This window comes from Sebastes umbrosus, chromosome 1 (genome assembly GCF_015220745.1).
Source record: "Sebastes umbrosus isolate fSebUmb1 chromosome 1, fSebUmb1.pri, whole genome shotgun sequence".
NCBI lineage: Eukaryota > Metazoa > Chordata > Actinopteri > Perciformes > Sebastidae > Sebastes > Sebastes umbrosus.
The window spans coordinates 43534990-43554989 of record NC_051269.1 but is presented as its reverse complement, the minus strand read 5'-3'; the positions used below and the strand labels follow the sequence as shown (position 1 = coordinate 43554989).

Genomic DNA, 20000 nt, shown 5'->3' with positions numbered 1-20000 from the left:
TCTTTGTTTTGGTGTCACACAGATGGGTCAGACGCCTGACAGAACGAACCTCGGCAGACCCGTCTGGACCCCAGCGGCCACGATGACGCAGAAAGGATCATGTTGGGTTTACATTTTATTGGACCTATTAGGGATGTCACAAGAACCGATACTTCGGTACCAAGTCGATGCCAAAATTGTGAAAACGTGACGGTATTTGTTTTTCTACAGTACCGTCAGCGCTCGAGACTAACGGCGTCCCGTCATCCTGGGGACGATAGAAAATATGTTTGGGACGCATTAAACTCACTACTGACACATCCAGGGGATGCACCCTATTCTTTACGCTGATATACGTTCAAGTGTTCATTCTTCTGATCAGTTTGGTTTTAGTAGTTATTTGATGCTATAAAAGGGGGCGGGACGTCATGATTGACAGCTTTGATCGACAGCTGTGAATGACAATGGGAGGAAGTGAAGGCGTGTCAACCATCTACATGTACAGTCTATGCTTCACACACACATACTGTACTTGACCTCCACGCCAAACTTCAGCCTCTTAGGGCCAAAACTGTGGCCGCCAAGAAGGTAGGAAAAGGTCTGACCGCCAGACGAGCTCTAGAGCTGCTGGTCGCAGCTAAAAAGCCTCGATAATCACATTTAATACATTTACTGCCCAATGACATTTATATTTTCTGAAACGGTGGAGACCAAAGGCTACTTGGTACTAGAAACGTCCATGATAGAAAATAAATGTGCAGAAAGTCAAACAAAGTTTCAGGCTTTCATCTCCCGCTGACTAAATGAACAGATCAAGCTGAGCTCCTGGACGGCTTGTGTGATTTTTGAGGTATTGTTTTCCAATATTGACTTCTCCATTTTACAAATCCATTTTGTTTTGGGAGTCTTCCAATGGAAACCCAAAGAGATGAAGACATCTGCTCATTTACTGTCTAACAGTTAGATGAGCGTCTAAATGTTGTTCTGTTAATCAGCGCTGACTGGAGGTTTCCAAACCTCGTGGGTATGAGTCAGCTGGCCAGAATGAGAGGAGGTTTGATTGAAGTCCTTCCCTGGTATAACAAAGGAAAGAGACGGCGGCGCTGTGGAGGGAAAAGGCGGAGATGTTCCCACTTACACATCAAAGCGAAGGTTCTGCTTCTCTTCAAAGAAGAAATCCAGGACAAACTTCCTCACAAAGTCGGGGTTCAGTGTGTTATCGATCACTTCTGTCCGACCAAACTGGTGGAAAGACACAGAGAAGAGACACAGAGAGGAAGAGACAGTCAACACCACAGCGATCAATCTGTACATTCAGCAACAAACACTGGAGGAGGGTTAACTCCTACTGCTCTGTTGCTTCTGTTGGAGGTTTCCAACTTCTCCACCAGCAAACACTTGACTGTGATGAACTCAAACTACTTCATTAGTCATTTAACCCATTTGTGCCTAAAACTGATGAGCACAAATGTGAAGACATTTTCAAAATCAGTCAAACCGTTTGGTTGAAAAGTGAATTTCATACTGTATCTAGTATTTGGGCACATGATGGGAATACTGTTTTTGCAATAGACGTCATTATATTTTAGGATAAAAACAGTAGTTGAATGTGCACTGTAAATGATTGCTGTTAGTTTACAGCAGGATAAAAACAGTATTAACCTGTTATTGCTAAAAAAACAGAGCTTTACTGATAATACAAAGAAAATCTGTTAAAATGACTCTCATTGGCCGTTTATTCACACAACCAGGGTCTGAACTTAGCACCCGCCGCCCGCCAAATGAGGGTAAAGTGTTGACAGTGGCGGGTGAAATCATCAGGACATCCGTCACGTTGGCAGGCAGAGAAAACACTAGAGATGGAACAGAGAACAGTAGTTGTCCTCTTTCTTGACATCTCATGTCTCCGTGACCATCGATTCCTCTTATTGATGCTTTCCCACAGTTACGCTGCACAATGACGCAGACGCACGCTACATCATGTTTCAGTTTGTTTGACCGGAGACACGGCGGAGAGAAAAAAAAGCTCTCAACAGCGTGGCGCTACTAAACCTGAGGGGACGCACCCTATTTCTACCTGATAAAGAGACACTGAACAACAAACCTGTTCACATCAGCAGGAGTTAGTAACGTTAGCTGTTAGCAGCCGTTAGCAGCTCAGTCCTGACTGGATAAATAACGGAGATACTAACGTTAACGGAGGTGCCATTGAGTTATTGTTATGAGGCGTTCAGGGTCGGCTCAGGAAAAATGACTATTGGGTAAAGGTAAATGACGTTATCGTGATGCGTTCAAATGTAATCTGGTAAAATGTAGTTTTTGGTGAGAAACTTGAATAAATCCAGTTGTTTGAAGGAGATGTTTTCACATCAATATAAAATAGATATTAAAGAGAGAATTATGACCTGTTGAACTTCATAACAACTTACCAAGAATTTTTATAATCAAAGCAAATATTTTAATAATCATAATCATTAACAACCACTATAGATGAACAAACCCATGAACAAAGTACAGTTCAGTACTGAGTACACTACCCTCCCTCCACGGTGTAACTCCAACACTGTAATTTACCGTGTATAAAATGTTTTTATGTTAAATATATGGAACATTGAATGACATCAGATCTAAAATGTTATTCCTTCATTTAGCGCAGAGATTTCAAAAGTGGCAGATAATAAAAATACTCTAGTGCCGCAGTGGCAGGAAGTGAAGAAAGGTCATTCAGACCCTGGTCAGAACGATAATGTATTCTTAAAATACTGTACTTTACTGCTGATCAACCGTCCAAAGTATCTTCAGTAACAGTATCGTGCAGTATTGTTTTAATTCTGGGAAGATCAATTTCATCTGAACTGCACACGTGAGGCTGGATCCGTTCTTTTCTTCATCCATCCACATCCTACTGATTATTTGGTGAGTAGAAATTGTATTTAATTATTAAATCGGTGCAAAGTCAGTGATGTTTTCATTTAGTTTGCATTACTGAATATGTGCATGTCATGATAAAAGGATTCAGCAGCTAGCTAGAACTTCACAGAGGATTGCCCTTTAATCAGACAACACAAGGAGCTCCTTTAATTTCTACATATCTATTTAATGTGTGGATTTGGTATCTATGAACTCATAACAAGTTGAATATCAACGATAAGCACACATACGTAGTGTAAAAAACATTTCATATGGATAACATTTATCAATGTTTCTCAAACATTTTTCCTTGTCATAGTAAATTTAGTCTTCGGGCACAAAGGGTTAAATGTGTGATTGGATGATCTCACTTGGAGTTACATTAAAGCTCAGTCTTTATATCGGTTGGAGAATGTAAATGACTGAATGATTTCTTTGGTTTTGGAAGCTCCACGTCGGTCATCAGACACAGGGAGAGCTGCCAGAGTTGCTCAGTTTAAAATGTACAGAATCATTTTAATGAGCTCATTATCTAAAGAGAACAAACGAAGGCTCTGCTGAGCTGTTTAATCCGGATTCTTTGTGGAAGGATATCAAATTGGCAAAGGCAGAACTAGATATTACTCCTGATCATGAGGCTGTGTTATTTAATTTGTCAACATATTTAATTAATATCTTTAGTTGAGTTCAATCCATGACATCTTATCACAGAATAGTTTGGCTTTAAATGTTCCTCGTACCAACTGGGACCGACCGGGACGACTAGTTTCTGCTGCTACGCATCAGGCTACTGGAATAAACTACAAAACAAACTCAAGGTAGAGACTCTCGTTCCTCTGAGACATTTTAAAGTTCTACTTGATGATATTGACCAGCACTGATTTATAGGTGGAAGAAGTTACAAACAGTCCCTTTAATACCATCCGTATACTAGTCTGTACAGAGCAGACATGGAGAGAGCCTCCTCCCTCCTGCAGTGCAGCGGTTCTGGGTTGAGGCGGAGCAGCGAGTTAGTGTCGTGGACAGAAACGTAAAGACTTCCTGCCACCGCTGCTCTGCTGACAGCCAGCAGTCACGCCCTCACCCCACCGAGCCCTTTGTTTCATATTTACTTGTTAACTGTTCTCCCTGACTTCACAGTGGAAGAGCTCCGACATGCCTCGAGGGACGGGACGGAGAGAGACTCTTCGTATTCCCACTGGCTTTAAGAGGCTGAGGGGGGGCGGGGGGATTGCAAACTTCTTGGCTCACTGTTGCATCACAATCTTTTGATCCGGCAGTGACAGCATCGTACTGGAAGACCATGCTGCCTGCTGCCCATAAATCATATTACAAAACAAGGACCTGCAAGGAGGACCTATTACAGATATAGTCCCAAAAGCTGTCACTACTTTTGTTTGGTTTGTTTCTTTGAGACAGAGAGGAAAGCACAGAGCAGGGAAATCAATAAATGAAATCTACAAGCACAAAATAAATATAGATTCGATTATATTATTTTGTACCCTGATTAGATTTAGCATTTAAATAAACTGCAGAAGTCCCCATTAGGAAGAAAAGTAACTAAAAGGTCTCAGATGTAGGGCTGCCCCCTCTCAGTCAACTAACAGGTTGTTTGGTCTTAGCCGACTAAGATTTCTTTAGTCATATGTTTTAATGCTTTTTACATGCAGAATGACTTAAGAGATGTGCTCATGAAACCTCTGAGCACATCTCTGGTAAACACAGGATTTAATGTGTGATTCTTTGTGGAGAAACTCAGTTTTACAGATAAAAATCGTATCGTATCCTTTGGTGCAGGACAGTCGTACTCAGATGTGTGATATAGTTTTAAATGTAATAAAGACATTTCTGTTTTATCAACAAACAAAAAAAGTTTAACCAATATCAACTGGTCAATATGCGCAAGGAAGTTTAAATATAGGCTAATCAATACGTTTGACCTGCACAGCCCCGCCCGGCCCATACTGCCTGTGTGAGCAGCGCGTGATGGCAACCTTGCTGAACTGTTACGCCTCTCACCCATGTGTTGTCAACACCGACAGCCCTCTCTTTCTTTCTACACAGTTTGCCTTTCATAATGACCATTATATTTATTTTAAACAGAAAAATGTTGAGAACACCCTGAGAACGGCAGGCGATCCAGACCGACTTTCCTATCTTTCAGAGGCTGTAGCAGGTTCTAGCAGGTACCTGATGAATCCATCGGTACCAGCCATGTCATGTTAGATTGTCGGGAAGGAGGCTCAGTAACGCCTCAAAGGCATGGTTACATTTTGGCGAAGGCAAAACTGTCATGTCCATTTTCAAAGGGGTCCCTTGACCTCTGACCTCCAGATCAGTGAATGTAAAAGGGTTCTATGGGTACCCACGAGTCTCCCCTTTACAGACATGCCCACTTTATGATAATCACATGCAGTTTAAATGTGTTATTGTCTCCTATTCTAAAATTGTGTGTTTGCATATTTCTGCATACTGGGGTCCCTAAACAGTGTTGAAGTCCATAAATTGTGTCTCTCTGTAAAGCTGAGACTCTGGTGGATCCAACTAGAGATCTAGAGCATTCAGAGGATGGATGGATCAAACTAGAGACCTAGAGCATTCAGAGGATGGATGGATCAGACTAGAGACCTAGAGCATTCAGAGGATGGATGGATCAGACTAGAGACCTAGAGCATTCAGAGGATGGATGGATCAGACTAGAGACCTAGAGCATTCAGAGGATGGATGGATCAGACTAGAGACCTAGAGCATTCAGAGGATGGATGGATCAAACTAGAGACCTAAAGCATTCAGAGGATGGATGGATCAGACTAGAGACCTAAAGCATTCAGAGGATGGATGGATCAAACTAGAGACCTAGAGCATTCAGAGGATGGATGGATCAAGCTAGAGACCTAGAGCATTCAGAGGATGGATGGATCAGACTAGAGACCTAGAGCATTCAGAGGATGGATGGATCAGATTAGAGACCTAGAGCATTCAGAGGATGGATGGATCAGACTAGAGACCTAGAGCATTCAGAGGATGGATGGATCAAACTAGAGACCTAGAGCATTCAGAGGATGGATGGATCAAACTAGAGACCTAGAGCATTCAGAGGATGGATGGATCAAGCTAGAGACCTAGAGCATTCAGAGGATGGATGGATCAGACTAGAGACCTAGAGCATTCAGAGGATGGATGGATCAGATTAGAGACCTAGAGCATTCAGAGGATGGATGGATCAGACTAGAGACCTAGAGCATTCAGAGGATGGATGGATCAAACTAGAGACCTAGAGCATTCAGAGGATGGATGGATCAGACTAGAGACCTAGAGCATTCAGAGGATGGATGGATCAGACTAGAGACATAGAGCATTCAGAGGATGAATGGATCAAACTAGAGACCTAAAGCATTCAGAGGATGGATGGATCAGACTAGAGACCTAGAGCATTCAGAGGATGGATGGATCAGACTAGAGACCTAGAGCATTCAGAGGATGGATGGATCAGACTAGAGACCTAGAACATTCAGAGGATGGATGGATCAGACTAGAGACCTAGAGCATTCAGAGGATGGATGGATCAGACTAGAGACCTAGAACATTCAGAGGATGGATGGATCAGACTAGAGACCTAGAGCATTCAGAGGATGGATGGCTTTCCTAGCTACATTGGCAATAAGGGGGTTTCTGAGCAGAGCAACACAACACAAGTGCTCGCCATCCAATCACCAAAACATCATCCAAATGTCAAAAGTCCTTTTCTCTGGTGTTCCTCAAGGTCTCGGTGTCTGAATGTGGTATTCTGGAGGGATTATTGATCATTTTGATCAATTCTGGAGTGGAAGAGTTTAATGTGTGTAAATGAATTGTCTGTGTATATTTCTATTTGCATGCTCGCTTGCCTTGAATTGCCCCTTGAGGGCCGAATAAAGTATTTTGAATTGAATTGAATGGAAGTACCTGGATCCCACTATGAGCAACCAACACCAGGCTGCTGCACAGCAATCATCCAAAATAATGAGTGCCCTTGGATATGTCCCTGTTGTCCTCGCACACTGCAGAGTTGCATCACGTTCAATCAAACGCATGACGCAACACAGTAGTAGAGGAGCATCTCCTAATTTCAGAAGACCCTTTCCCTCGGTGGCTGATGAGTAAAGTGAAGCTTGGGGGGGGTTCCGGCACAAGACAGTCCATTAAAATCTGTACATGTGTGTGTGTGAGCAGCAAAATAGCCTGGCAGCATCGAGGCAATCAGGGCAGCTTTTCTCTCTATTTGAGTCTCTTTCATCTGTAATGAAGTGTCTACAAGTGGAGGAGATAGACGGAGAGAAAGCAGGACAGAGAGACGGACGGAGGAAGGGGGGGTTCGTCCCGACGGATCAGGGATCCAGAAATGCATGTAACACCATCGATGTGGTCACAAAATGTCAGTTGAAATGGGGAAAGGATCATTATTGTTATTCCCCATAAGATGTTGAAAAAGTAGGTTAGCATGGCGACGTGTGCCTCCTGGGGGAACGGGCTAGGCTGGCAGTCAGGAACTGTCAGAAATGAGCTAATGAAGCGAGAGAGGGAGGGAGGCAGCGATGTCTGCTGGAAACACTTCAAGCTGAGCACACACTGTACCAGTTCAGAAATGTTGATGTGTAACTCCTCCTCCTCCTGTACCAGGAGATCGTCTACCATGTGAAGCCAAAGATCACGGTTTATGTGCTCACACCGTACGGTCCGATCGTCAGCCACGATCTGAGTGATCACACTGTACGTGTAAAATGGAAAGAACACGGCCCGTGGGCCGCTGTGGGCCGTTCTGGCTGTTGACAGTTGTCATCAAAGATTTGTTTGAAAGCTCCGAGGCAGGTAAAGTTTGTCAGCAGAGGTCTGTACAGGTCACAATGCTAACAAGGCAGAAACGTGTCGCCTTGATCGTCTGAGCCGCCCTGTCTGGTGGCGGCGTATATGGACTCTCAGATGGCGAGGAAGACGTGGACAGTATGTCCTGTCCAGAGAGAATTGGAGGTAAGCTAGCTACGTTTTACTATATGTATTGTACACTGTTATCCTGATTGTTACGCTCTAGGGATGCTAATTTTGAAACCGATAACCGACCATGGTTAACCGATTATTAACCATTAACCGACAAGATTAGTGCGTCGCATGCAGCGGTGCTCCAGCTGCAGTGTATGAACACAACAGACAACTCAGTCTCCAGTTCACCATCTGGAGAGTTACTGTAGCAGCCACGATGCTGCGTTCACTGTCTCCAGTTCACCGTCTGGAGAGTTACTGTAGCAGCCACGATGCTGCGTTCACTGTCTCCAGTTCACCGTCTGGAGAGTTACTGTAGCAGCCACGATGCTGCGTTCACTGTCTCCAGTTCACCGTCTGGAGAGTTACTATAGCAGCCACGATGCTGCGTTCACTGTCTCCAGTTCACCGTCAGGAGAGTTACTGTAGCAGCCACGGTGCTGCGTTCACTGTCTCCAGTTCACCGTCAGGAGAGTTACTGTAGCAGCCACGGTGCTGCGTTCACTGTCTCCAGTTCACCATCTGGAGAGTTACTGTAGCAGCCACGGTGCTGCGTTCACTGTCTCCAGTTCACCATCTGGAGAGTTACTGTAGCAGCCACGGTGCTGCGTTCACTGTCTCCAGTTCACCATCTGGAGAGTTACTGTAGCAGCCACGATGCTGCGTTCACTGTCTCCAGTTCACCGTCAGGAGAGTTACTGTAGCAGCCACGATGCTGCGTTCACTGTCTCCAGTTCACCTTCTGGAGAGTTACTGTAGCAGCCACGGTGCTGCGTTCACTGTCTCCAGTTCACCATCTGGAGAGTTACTGTAGCAGCCACGATGCTGCGTTCACTGTCTCCAGTTCACCGTCTGGAGAGTTACTATAGCAGCCACGATGCTGCGTTCACTGTCTCCAGTTCACCGTCAGGAGAGTTACTGTAGCAGCCACGGTGCTGCGTTCACTGTCTCCAGTTCACCGTCAGGAGAGTTACTGTAGCAGCCACGGTGCTGCGTTCACTGTCTCCAGTTCACCATCTGGAGAGTTACTGTAGCAGCCACGGTGCTGCGTTCACTGTCTCCAGTTCACCATCAGGAGAGTTACTGTAGCAGCCACGGTGCTGCGTTCACTGTCTCCAGTTCACCATCTGGAGAGTTACTGTAGCAGCCACGATGCTGCGTTCACTGTCTCCAGTTCACCGTCAGGAGAGTTACTGTAGCAGCCACGGTGCTGCGTTCACTGTCTCCAGTTCACCATCTGGAGAGTTACTGTAGCAGCCACGGTGCTGCGTTCACTGTCTCCAGTTCACCATCTGGAGAGTTACTGTAGCAGCCACGGTGCTGCGATCACTGTCTCCAGTTCACCATCTGGAGAGTTACTGTAGCAGCCACGATGCTGCGTTCACTGTCTCCAGTTCACCGTCAGGAGAGTAGCAGCCACGATGCTGCGTTCACTGTCTCCAGTTCACCATCTGGAGAGTTACTGTAGCAGCCACGGTGCTGCGTTCACTGTCTCCAGTTCACCATCTGGAGAGTTACTGTAGCAGCCACGGTGCTGCGTTCACTGTCTCCAGTTCACCATCTGGAGAGTTACTGTAGCAGCCACGATGCTGCGTTCACTGTCTCCAGTTCACCGTCTGGAGAGTTACTATAGCAGCCACGATGCTGCGTTCACTGTCTCCAGTTCACCGTCAGGAGAGTTACTGTAGCAGCCACGGTGCTGCGTTCACTGTCTCCAGTTCACCGTCAGGAGAGTTACTGTAGCAGCCACGGTGCTGCGTTCACTGTCTCCAGTTCACCATCTGGAGAGTTACTGTAGCAGCCACGGTGCTGCGTTCACTGTCTCCAGTTCACCGTCTGGAGAGTTACTGTAGCAGCCACGATGCTGCGTTCACTGTCTCCAGTTCACCGTCAGGAGAGTTACTGTAGCAGCCACGGTGCTGCGTTCACTGTCTCCAGTTCACCGTCAGGAGAGTTACTGTAGCAGCCACGGTGCTGCGTTCACTGTCTCCAGTTCACCATCTGGAGAGTTACTGTAGCAGCCACGGTGCTGCGTTCACTGTCTCCAGTTCACCATCTGGAGAGTTACTGTAGCAGCCACGATGCTGCGTTCACTGTCTCCAGTTCACCGTCAGGAGAGTTACTGTAGCAGCCACGATGCTGCGTTCACTGTCTCCAGTTCACCGTCTGGAGAGTTACTGTAGCAGCCACGGTGCTGCGTTCACTGGCTCCAGTTCACCGTCAGGAGAGTTACTGTAGCAGCCACGATGCTGCGTTCACTGTCTCCAGTTCACCTTCAGGAGAGTTACTGTAGCAGCCACGATGCTGCGTTCACTGTCTCCAGTTCACCGTCTGAAGAGTTACTATAGCAGCCACGATGCTGCGTTCACTGTCTCCAGTTCACCTTCAGGAGAGTTACTGTAGCAGCCACGATGCTGCGTTCACTGTCTCCAGTTCACCTTCAGGAGAGTTACTATAGCAGCCACGATGCTGCGTTCACTGTCTCCAGTTCACCGTCCGGGAGCGTTAACTTAGCGTTTGTTAAGTATTTGTTTGTATTGTATTTTATTCTTGCAAGAAGAGGCACTGGTTATACAGAGTCGCACAAAGTCTGCAGAAGAGTGCACTCCAGGAGATTATTACAATGTGAGTATATAGAAATCTACAACAGGGACTGTGAGAAAAGGAGTTGTTTGGCACAGATAAGGAGTTATTTTACTCAAACAGTGTCCCAGTAAAACTCAACACTCAGTACTTTCCCACTACATGAGACGAAGAGCACACAGACAGTAACTTTCCACTGTTGCATAAAGAGACATCATTACATACAATGTAATTTTCCCTTACATTGTCTATCCTGGACGCACCGATTTCAAATGGTAAATATGAACCTGCCGTGAGAGGAGGGACTTCGCCTCTCGACAGCCTCATTAAGGGAGAAGTCAGAGTGAGAATTATCTGTGGGTTTGTCAATACAAGCAATCCCCTTTAAGTGAGTCATTAAATCCAGTTTTTATATAAAATATTGATTAATAGAGCTTTAAATAATTGACAAAAATGAACAGTGGAACCCAACGAGAGTTTCCATTTTCAGTTCATTTGGGGGCCCCTGGAGGCCCCGAGCAGCTGCTTAGTTTGCCTCAGGCCAGCCAGAGATACTATTTCCATAATTATACACAATCTACAACCAATCTGACAGTGCATTTCCATCCCTTAATTCCCTTTCCTTATAATCAGTTGATGCGGATACACGCTAAACACAACAAAGCTCTACGAGATTTCCCAGATATACAGAGTTTATTATTTAATGAGAACATTGACACTGCCCACCTTCCTGTTCATTCACAGGACAAGAAACGGATTTTCAGAGGGAGAAAAGTCTGAAATGACCTCTTCTGGAGGTGAGACGGAAGAATAATAAGTAGAATTATTTCTGAGATGAGCAAAGAGAGAGGAGCTCTATATCAAGTGTTTTGGGTAACAAGGCCAACACTGACAGAGACGAGGGGTACAGTAGGAGATTGGTTTCATATAATAGAATATGAGCACACACACACACACACACACACACACACACACACACTGACGAGAAGCATCTTTTAATAAGCTCTGTTTTAGATAGTTCTCCTTTTGTTTAGTAAGTTTTCGGTGCAGTTTCTTCTCCGTCACCCACAAGTTTTTTTGGCAGAGCTCTAATTATTTTTTTCTCCACATTAGTGTGAGAATTAGATTTCTGCTAATTGCATCAAAAAGTGCCTCGAGCCAGATCTGAAATGTGTTCAGAGAGCCCACGCACTACAAGCTGGTGACAATGCACGTGTCGCAGGGAGGATGCTTGTTTCCCGTCGCCCGCTGACAGACAGCTACACTAACGTCCGAGGCGACTGTACGAGGAGGAAGTGGGCAGCCGAGTGGGACCTGGAACCATATGGAAGCTCTCCAACTGTGGCTGCGCTCCAAACTGGCAACCCGGGCCTGAAGAAAGCTTCTCTGCTCTTCAATCAGCGGAAAATGCATTCACAGCCAAACCACGTGCCTCCGTTGCTGCTGTAATCGACGGCAAAAGGCCCGGGAAATTCACCGGCAAGAGGAGAAAAGCTGCTGAGATAGCGAGGCGGCGAGGAAAATAAAGTTTAGGATGCTCCCAGATAAACTTTTATCTTCTCACAGAAGCGAGAGGCATTTTGTGATATTTTTCAACTGTGATGTCGTTGCTTAGGTGGAGGCTTGAGAGTTTATCCTGCACAGTTTCTAAATCTGTGATAGGATTACTGCTCTATCGCTCCAAGCGACCGGAAATCTTCCCAGCAACTCACTCTGAAGTTTAAAAGGGTATTATTGCCTCTATAAGCGCGACAGAAACTTGTTTAGGTCGATCAGTCAAGCTGAAAGGAGCAAACCCTGCAACCTACACATAAAAGAGAGCTATAAGGAATAGATCGTTGTTTTAACCGTAGCCTGTAGCGGTCCAGCGTTTTGCATCGTGGGATACAGTAGGTGAGGCAGACTGGAGATTTATTCCAAATCAGTACGACATCCAGGTGTTTTTGTCACACTGTAGACTTTGCTTTTGTTTGCATACTACATGCTTCATTTTGGCCAAATCAGTACATACTACTAGTATAGTATGAGGTTGTTCTACTAGTATAGTATGAGGTTGTACTGCTAGTATAGTATGAGGTTGTACTGCTAGTATAGTATGAGGTTGTTCTACTAGTATAGTATGAGGTTGTTCTACTAGTATAGTATGAGGTTGTACTGCTAGTATAGTATGAGGTTGTACTGCTAGTATAGTATGAGGTTGTACTGCTAGTATAGTATGAGGTTGTACTAGTATAGTATGAGGTTGTACTACTAGTATAGTATGAGGTTGTACTAGTATAGTATGAGGTTGTACTACTAGTATAGTATGAGGTAGTACTACTAGTATAGTATGAGGTTGTACTGCTAGTATAGTATGAGGTTGTACTGCTAGTATAGTATGAGGTTGTACTGCTAGTAGAGTATGAGGTTGTTCTACTAGTTTAGTATGAGGTAGTACTACTAGTATAGTATGAGGTTGTACTGCTAGTATAGTATGAGGTTGTACTGCTAGTATAGTATGAGGTTGTACTGCTAGTATAGTATGAGGTTGTACTAGTATAGTATGAGGTTGTACTACTAGTATAGTATGAGGTTGTACTGCTAGTATAGTATGAGGTTGTACTAGTATAGTATGAGGTTGTACTACTAGTATAGTATGAGGTAGTACTACTAGTATAGTATGAGGTTGTACTGCTAGTATAGTATGAGGTTGTACTGCTAGTATAGTATGAGGTTGTACTAGTATAGTATGAGGTTGTACTACTAGTATAGTATGAGGTTGTACTAGTATAGTATGAGGTTGTACTACTAGTATAGTATGAGGTAGTACTACTAGTATAGTATGAGGTTGTACTGCTAGTATAGTATGAGGTTGTACTGCTAGTATAGTATGAGGTTGTACTGCTAGTAGAGTATGAGGTTGTTCTACTAGTTTAGTATGAGGTAGTACTACTAGTATAGTATGAGGTTGTACTGCTAGTATAGTATGAGGTTGTACTGCTAGTATAGTATGAGGTTGTACTGCTAGTATAGTATGAGGTTGTACTAGTATAGTATGAGGTTGTACTACTAGTATAGTATGACGTTGTACTACTAGTATAGTATGACGTTGTACTAGTATAGTATGAGGTTGTACTGCTAGTATAGTATGAGGTTGTATTACTAGTACAGTATGAGGTTGTACTGCTAGTATAGTATGAGGTTGTACTGCTAGTACAGTATGAGGTTGTTCTACTAGTATAGTATGAGGTTGTACTGCTAGTATAGTATGAGGTTGTACTAGTATAGTATGAGGTTGTACTACTAGTATAGTATGACGTTGTACTACTAGTATAGTATGAGGTTGTACTAGTATAGTATGAGGTTGTACTGCTAGTATAGTATGAGGTTGTACTGCTAGTATAGTATGAGGTTGTTCTACTAGTATAGTATGAGGTAGTACTACTAGTATAGTATGAGGTTGTACTGCTAGTATAGTATGAGGTTGTACTGCTAGTATAGTATGAGGTTGTACTGCTAGTATAGTATGAGGTTGTACTAGTTGTACTAGTATAGTATGAGGTTGTACTACTAGTATAGTATGACGTTGTACTACTAGTATAGTATGAGGTTGTACTAGTATAGTATGAGGTTGTACTGCTAGTATAGTATGAGGTTGTATTACTAGTACAGTATGAGGTTGTACTGCTAGTATAGTATGAGGTTGTATTACTAGTACAGTATGAGGTTGTACTGCTAGTATAGTATGAGGTTGTATTACTAGTACAGTATGAGGTTGTACTGCTAGTATAGTATGAGGTTGTATTACTAGTACAGTATGAGGTTGTACTGCTAGTATAGTATGAGGTTGTACTGCTAGTATATTATGAGGTTGTATTACTAGTACAGTATGAGGTTGTACTGCTAGTATAGTATGAGGTTGTATTACTAGTACAGTATGAGGTTGTACTGCTAGTATAGTATGAGGTTGTATTACTAGTACAGTATGAGGTTGTACTGCTAGTATAGTATGAGGTTGTATTGCTAGTACAGTATGAGGTTGTACTGCTAGTACAGTATGAGGTTGTACTGCTAGTATAGTATGAGGTTGTATTACTAGTACAGTATGAGGTTGTACTGCTAGTACAGTATGAGGTTGTACTGCTAGTATAGTATGAGGTTGTACTGCTAGTATAGTATGAGGTTGTACTGCTAGTATAGTATGAGGTTGTATTACTAGTACAGTATGAGGTTGTACTGCTAGTATAGTATGAGGTTGTACTGCTAGTATAGCATGAGGTTGTATTACTAGTACAGTATGAGGTTGTACTGCTAGTATAGTATGAGGTTGTACTGCTAGTATAGTATGAGGTTGTATTACTAGTACAGTATGAGGTTGTACTGCTAGTATAGTATGAGGTTGTATTACTAGTACAGTATGAGGTTGTACTGCTAGTATAGTATGAGGTTGTATTACTAGTACAGTATGAGGTTGTATTACTAGTACAGTATGAGGTTGTACTGCTAGTATAGTATGAGGTTGTACTGCTAGTACAGTATGAGGTTGTACTGCTAGTACAGTATGAGGTTGTACTGCTAGTATAGTATGAGGTTGTACTACTAGTATAGTATGAGGTTGTACTGCTAGTACAGTATGAGGTTGTACTGCTAGTACAGTATGAGGTTGTACTGCTAGTACAGTATGAGGTTGTACTGCTAGTATAGTATGAGGTTGTACTACTAGTATAGTATGAGGTTGTACTACTAGTATAGTATGAGGTTGTACTGCTAGTACAGTATGAGGTTGTACTGCTAGTACAGTATGAGGTTGTACTGCTAGTACAGTATGAGGTTGTACTGCTAGTACAGTATGAGGTTGTACTGCTAGTATAGTATGAGGTTGTACTACTAGTATAGTATGAGGTTGTACTACTAGTATAGTATGAGGTTGTACTGCTAGTATAGTATGAGGTTGTACTACTAGTATAGTATGAGGTTGTACTACTAGTATAGTATGAGGTTGTACTGCTAGTACAGTATGAGGTAGTATACAGGGAGAGTCATATACCTGCAAACTGATCCATACGGCTCCACCACCGTCTTACAGTGTGTGTGTGTGTGTGTGTGTGTGTGTGTGTGTGTGTTGCTCCCTGTGAGACTGATTGAGGCTCACTGAGATCTATGTGTATGTTTTTGGATCCCCACTGAGGTGAGACTGATTTTCTTTGATAGCACAAATTACTGCAAGACAGAGAGAGAGAGAGAGAGAGAGAGAGAGAGAGAGAGAGAGAGAGAGAGAGAGATGGGAGAGAGGAGAGAGAGAGAGGACAGAGAGAGGACAGAGAGAGAGAGAGAGAGAGAGAGAGAGAGAGATGGGAGAGAGGAGAGAGAGAGGACAGAGAGAGGACAGAGAGAGAGAGAGAGAGAGAGAGATGGGAGACAGGAGAGAGAGAGAGGACAGAGAGAGGACAGAGAGAGAGAAAGAGAGAGAGAGGGAGAGAAAGAGAGGACAGAGAGGAGAGAGAGAGAGAGAGAGAGAGAGAGAGAGAGATGGGAGAGAGGAGAGAGAGAGGACAGAGAGAGGACAGAGAGAGGAGAGAGAGAGAGGACAGAGAGAGGACAGAGAGAGAGAAAGAGAGAGAGAGGGAGAGAAAGAGAGGACAGAGAGGAGAGAGAGAGAGAGAGAGAGAGAGAGAGAGAGAGAGGACAGAGAGAGAGAGAGGACAGAGAGGAGAGAGAGAGAGAGATGACAGAGAGAGAGAGAGGACAGAGAGGAGAGAGAGAGAGAGAGAGAGAGAGAGAGGACAGAGAGAGAGAGAGAGAGGACAGAGAGAGAGAGAGAGACAGAGAGAGAGAGAGAGAGGGAGAGAGAGGACAGAGAGAGAGAGAGAGAGAGACAGAGAGAGAGAGAGAGAGAGGGAGAGAGAGAGAGAGAGAGAGAGGACAGAGAGAGAGAGAGGACAGAGAGGAGAGAGAGAGAGGGAGATATATGAGGTCTTCTATATGTTTACACAGCCAGAGTGTTGGAGGCCTCCTGACGCGTCTCGGATGTTTTTTCCAGTTTATGAATTCCTATATTTGGCTGCTTGGGCTTCACAGAGGGGCTCAGCTTTATCACATTCTGCCTGCTATAAAACACTCTGATGAGGAAAACACTCTGATCAGTACAACCGCTATCAAACACTCTGATCAGTATGACCGTTATAAAACACTCTGATCAGTAAAACACTCTGATCAGTATGACCGTTATAAAACACTCTGATCAGTACGATTGTTATAAAACACTCTGATCAGTATGACCGTTATAAAACACTCTGATCAGTAAAACACTCTGATCAGTATGACCGTTATAAAACACTCTGATCACTAAAACACTCTGATCAGTATGACCGTTATCAAACACTCTGATCAGTACAACCGCTATCAAACACTCTGATCAGTAAAACACTCTGATCAGTAAAACACTCTGATCAGTACAACCGTTATCAAACACTCTGATCAGTACAACACTCTGATCAGTAAAACACTCTGATCAGTATGACCGTTATAAAACACTCTGATCAGTATGATCGTTATAAAACACTCTGATCAGTACGACCGTTATAAAACACTCTGATCAGTATGACCGCTATAAAACACTCTGATCAGTAAAACACTCTGATCAGTATGACCGTTATAAAACACTGATCAGTAAAACACTCTGATCAGTATGACCGTTATAAAACACTTTGATCAGTATGACTGTTATAAAACACTCTGATCAGTACGACCGTTATAAAACACTCTGATCACTAAAACACTCTGATCAGTATGACCGTTATCAAACACTCTGATCAGTACAACCGCTATCAAACACTCTGATCAGTAAAACACTCTGATCAGTAAAACACTCTGATCAGTACAACCGTTATCAAACACTCTGATCAGTACAACACTCTGATCAGTATGACCGTTATCAAACACTCTGATCAGTACAACACTCTGATCAGTAAAACGCTCTGATCAGTATGACCGTTATAAAACACTCTGATCAGTATGACCGTTATAAAACACTCTGATCAGTACGACCGTTATAAAACACTCTGATCAGTATGACCGTCACAGGACATTCTGCTCCACGCCTGCTTAGTCTCTCTTTAGCTGTGACCTCACTGGAGGGAAGCAGGCCATGCTTCAACATGTCGCTGTGTTCGTGTTCGTGTTGGCTGTAATGTGCTGAGAATGACGAATGCTTTTTAAAAGGATGCTGTTATTTTCAACCTTGACTTTTTTTGTTTTATTTCATCAGTGACTTTAAGTGTTTCTGTGCTTCTTCCTCTCTCCCATACACACTCAGTCAAACTCCCAAAGCATTTCAAACAACAGTTTGTGAACTGCAGCATAAAACATATGTCTTCATATCCAGATTCTAACGACCACGAGGAGACTGAGGTGTAAAGGTTTTCCCAGTGAGCAGTTTGTATTTACCCGAGGGTTGTCAAAGTTAACGCAATAATAACGTGTTAACGCTAATTATTGTTAACGCCATTAATTTCTTTAACACATTTTTAATTAACCTCTTAAAATTCCGACGGGTTTTTGGAGGTTGTGGCGGCTCAGTTTTAAAGCTAGAGTAAAGATACTGGCATCATATGAAACTAGAGAACCTGATGAATCCACCGGTACCAACAATGTCATACTACTACTGCTACTACTACCACTGCTACTGCTGCTGCTGCTACTGCTACTGCTACTGCTGCTACTGCTGCTGCTGCTGCTGCTGCCGCTGCCGCTACCGCTACTACCGCTACTACCGCTGCCGCTGCCGCTGCTACTGCTACTACTGCTACTGCTACTACTACTGCTACTACTACTACTACTGCTACTGCTACTGCTACTGCTGCTACTACTGCTGCTACTGCTGCTACTACTGCTACTACTACTACTACTGCTACTACTACTGCTACTACTACTACTACTGCTACTGCTACTACTGCTGCTACTGCTACTGCTGCTACTGCTACTGCTGCTACTGCTACTACTGCTACTACTACTACTACTACTGCTACTGCTACTACTACTACTAAATACCGATTCGATACCATCACAATACTTGGGTGCTGATTCCATATGTACTGAGATTTTTAAGTATTACGATTTGATATTACGATTTATTGATTTTTTTTTATTGAGAACTTTTTTAACTCTAGACCATGAGGAAAAGTTGACCCATACACTTCTAGGGACTTTTACTCTGGAAGATATCTTAATTGATACAGTAAAAATTAGGACTGTCGATTAAATATTTCATAGCAAATTAATATCACATTGTTATCTGTTCTAAATGAACCTTAAAGGAGATCAGTCCAGTATTTAATCCTCTCATCAACATGGGAGTGGACTAATATGCTGCTTTATGTAAATGTATGTATATATTTATTATTGTAAATCAATGAACAACACAGATCAATGACAGATATTGATCCAGAAACCCTCACAGGTACTTATGCATAAAGTTTATGTAGTATATGTACTTACTTATGTATAATAAAATATATAAATACATAAATATAAAAAATAAATAAATAGATAAATAGACATGAAAAATAAAAATTGAAAGTAAACATGAATAGATAAATAATAAATATAAAAAATGAAAAATAAAAAATCGATAAATATATTGAACAATTTAAATGTAAAGTCTAAAATACATATAAAAATGGAAAATACAAAATAGATAAATAAATGGAAAATAAAAATGTAATAGATAAAAAAATGAATAAATAGATAGATAAATAAATTATTACGTTATTATCGTGTTAACTTTGAGGGCGCTAATGAATCTTTTCTCCTGCAGCTTTAATATGGAACTACAATTAACAGACTGTCAGGACCGCCTTGCTTTCTGATCAGTCCAGTTATCACTTTAATCTTTAAAGCCTGACATGTTGAATCCATGAACTCTGCATCAGAAAACAAATGTACTGTTTCATGTGAAGTTTTGAAGGGTTTAAAGACTCACCTCTCTCCACTCCTTGGTCCCCAGGCCTTGCACGTACAACACCACCACTGAGAAGAGAAACACATGTACGTTTAGAGATATACACTTTGTACATTTCAAGGCAAATGAGAATGTCTAAATCAGATAATCACAAGAGCAGTACAGCTACTGAACTGCGCTCCGCTCTCCTCTTGCAGCGCTCCTATAAATTAAAAGATCACAGCACCTACAAAAAGAAGCTAAAATAACTATAATAAAAGCATAAATATTCATAACATGTACAATAAGAGTTTGAGACGTAACATTCTGCATCCATGAAATATGAATGAGCGTTGTAAAACAAAACATTAAACTGTGATTGTGCCTGCGAGGAAGTGTTTTTTTGCTGCAGAACAATAAGAGAAGGAAAAATCCAATTTAAATCAGAATTGAAATGAAGTCCTTGAATACATGAAATATTAAAGAACTATTGTTCTTCCCATGTTTTGTTGCAAGAAGTTGACTTAGTTAATAAATAAAACAAAAATCATCTCTTTCTACGAGGCAGAGTGTGGAGCGTGTGGACCGGACGTTG

At 42.7% G+C, this 20000-nt stretch overlaps 1 protein-coding gene across 2 annotated transcripts in view; it reads right to left on the bottom strand.

Moving 5' to 3' along the window:
* The window catches only part of LOC119486376 (copine-9), a 148012-nt gene that overhangs the window by 94585 nt on the left and 33427 nt on the right, over window positions 1-20000 (bottom strand). For both annotated transcript variants that reach the window (XM_037766462.1, XM_037766469.1), the window contains exons 3-4: window positions 19448-19494; window positions 1118-1221 (exon numbers count right to left, since the gene is read on the bottom strand). In XM_037766462.1, the coding sequence (XP_037622390.1) occupies window positions 1118-1221; window positions 19448-19494 (151 nt within the window). The remainder of the gene's footprint in view (window positions 1-1117; window positions 1222-19447; window positions 19495-20000) is intronic.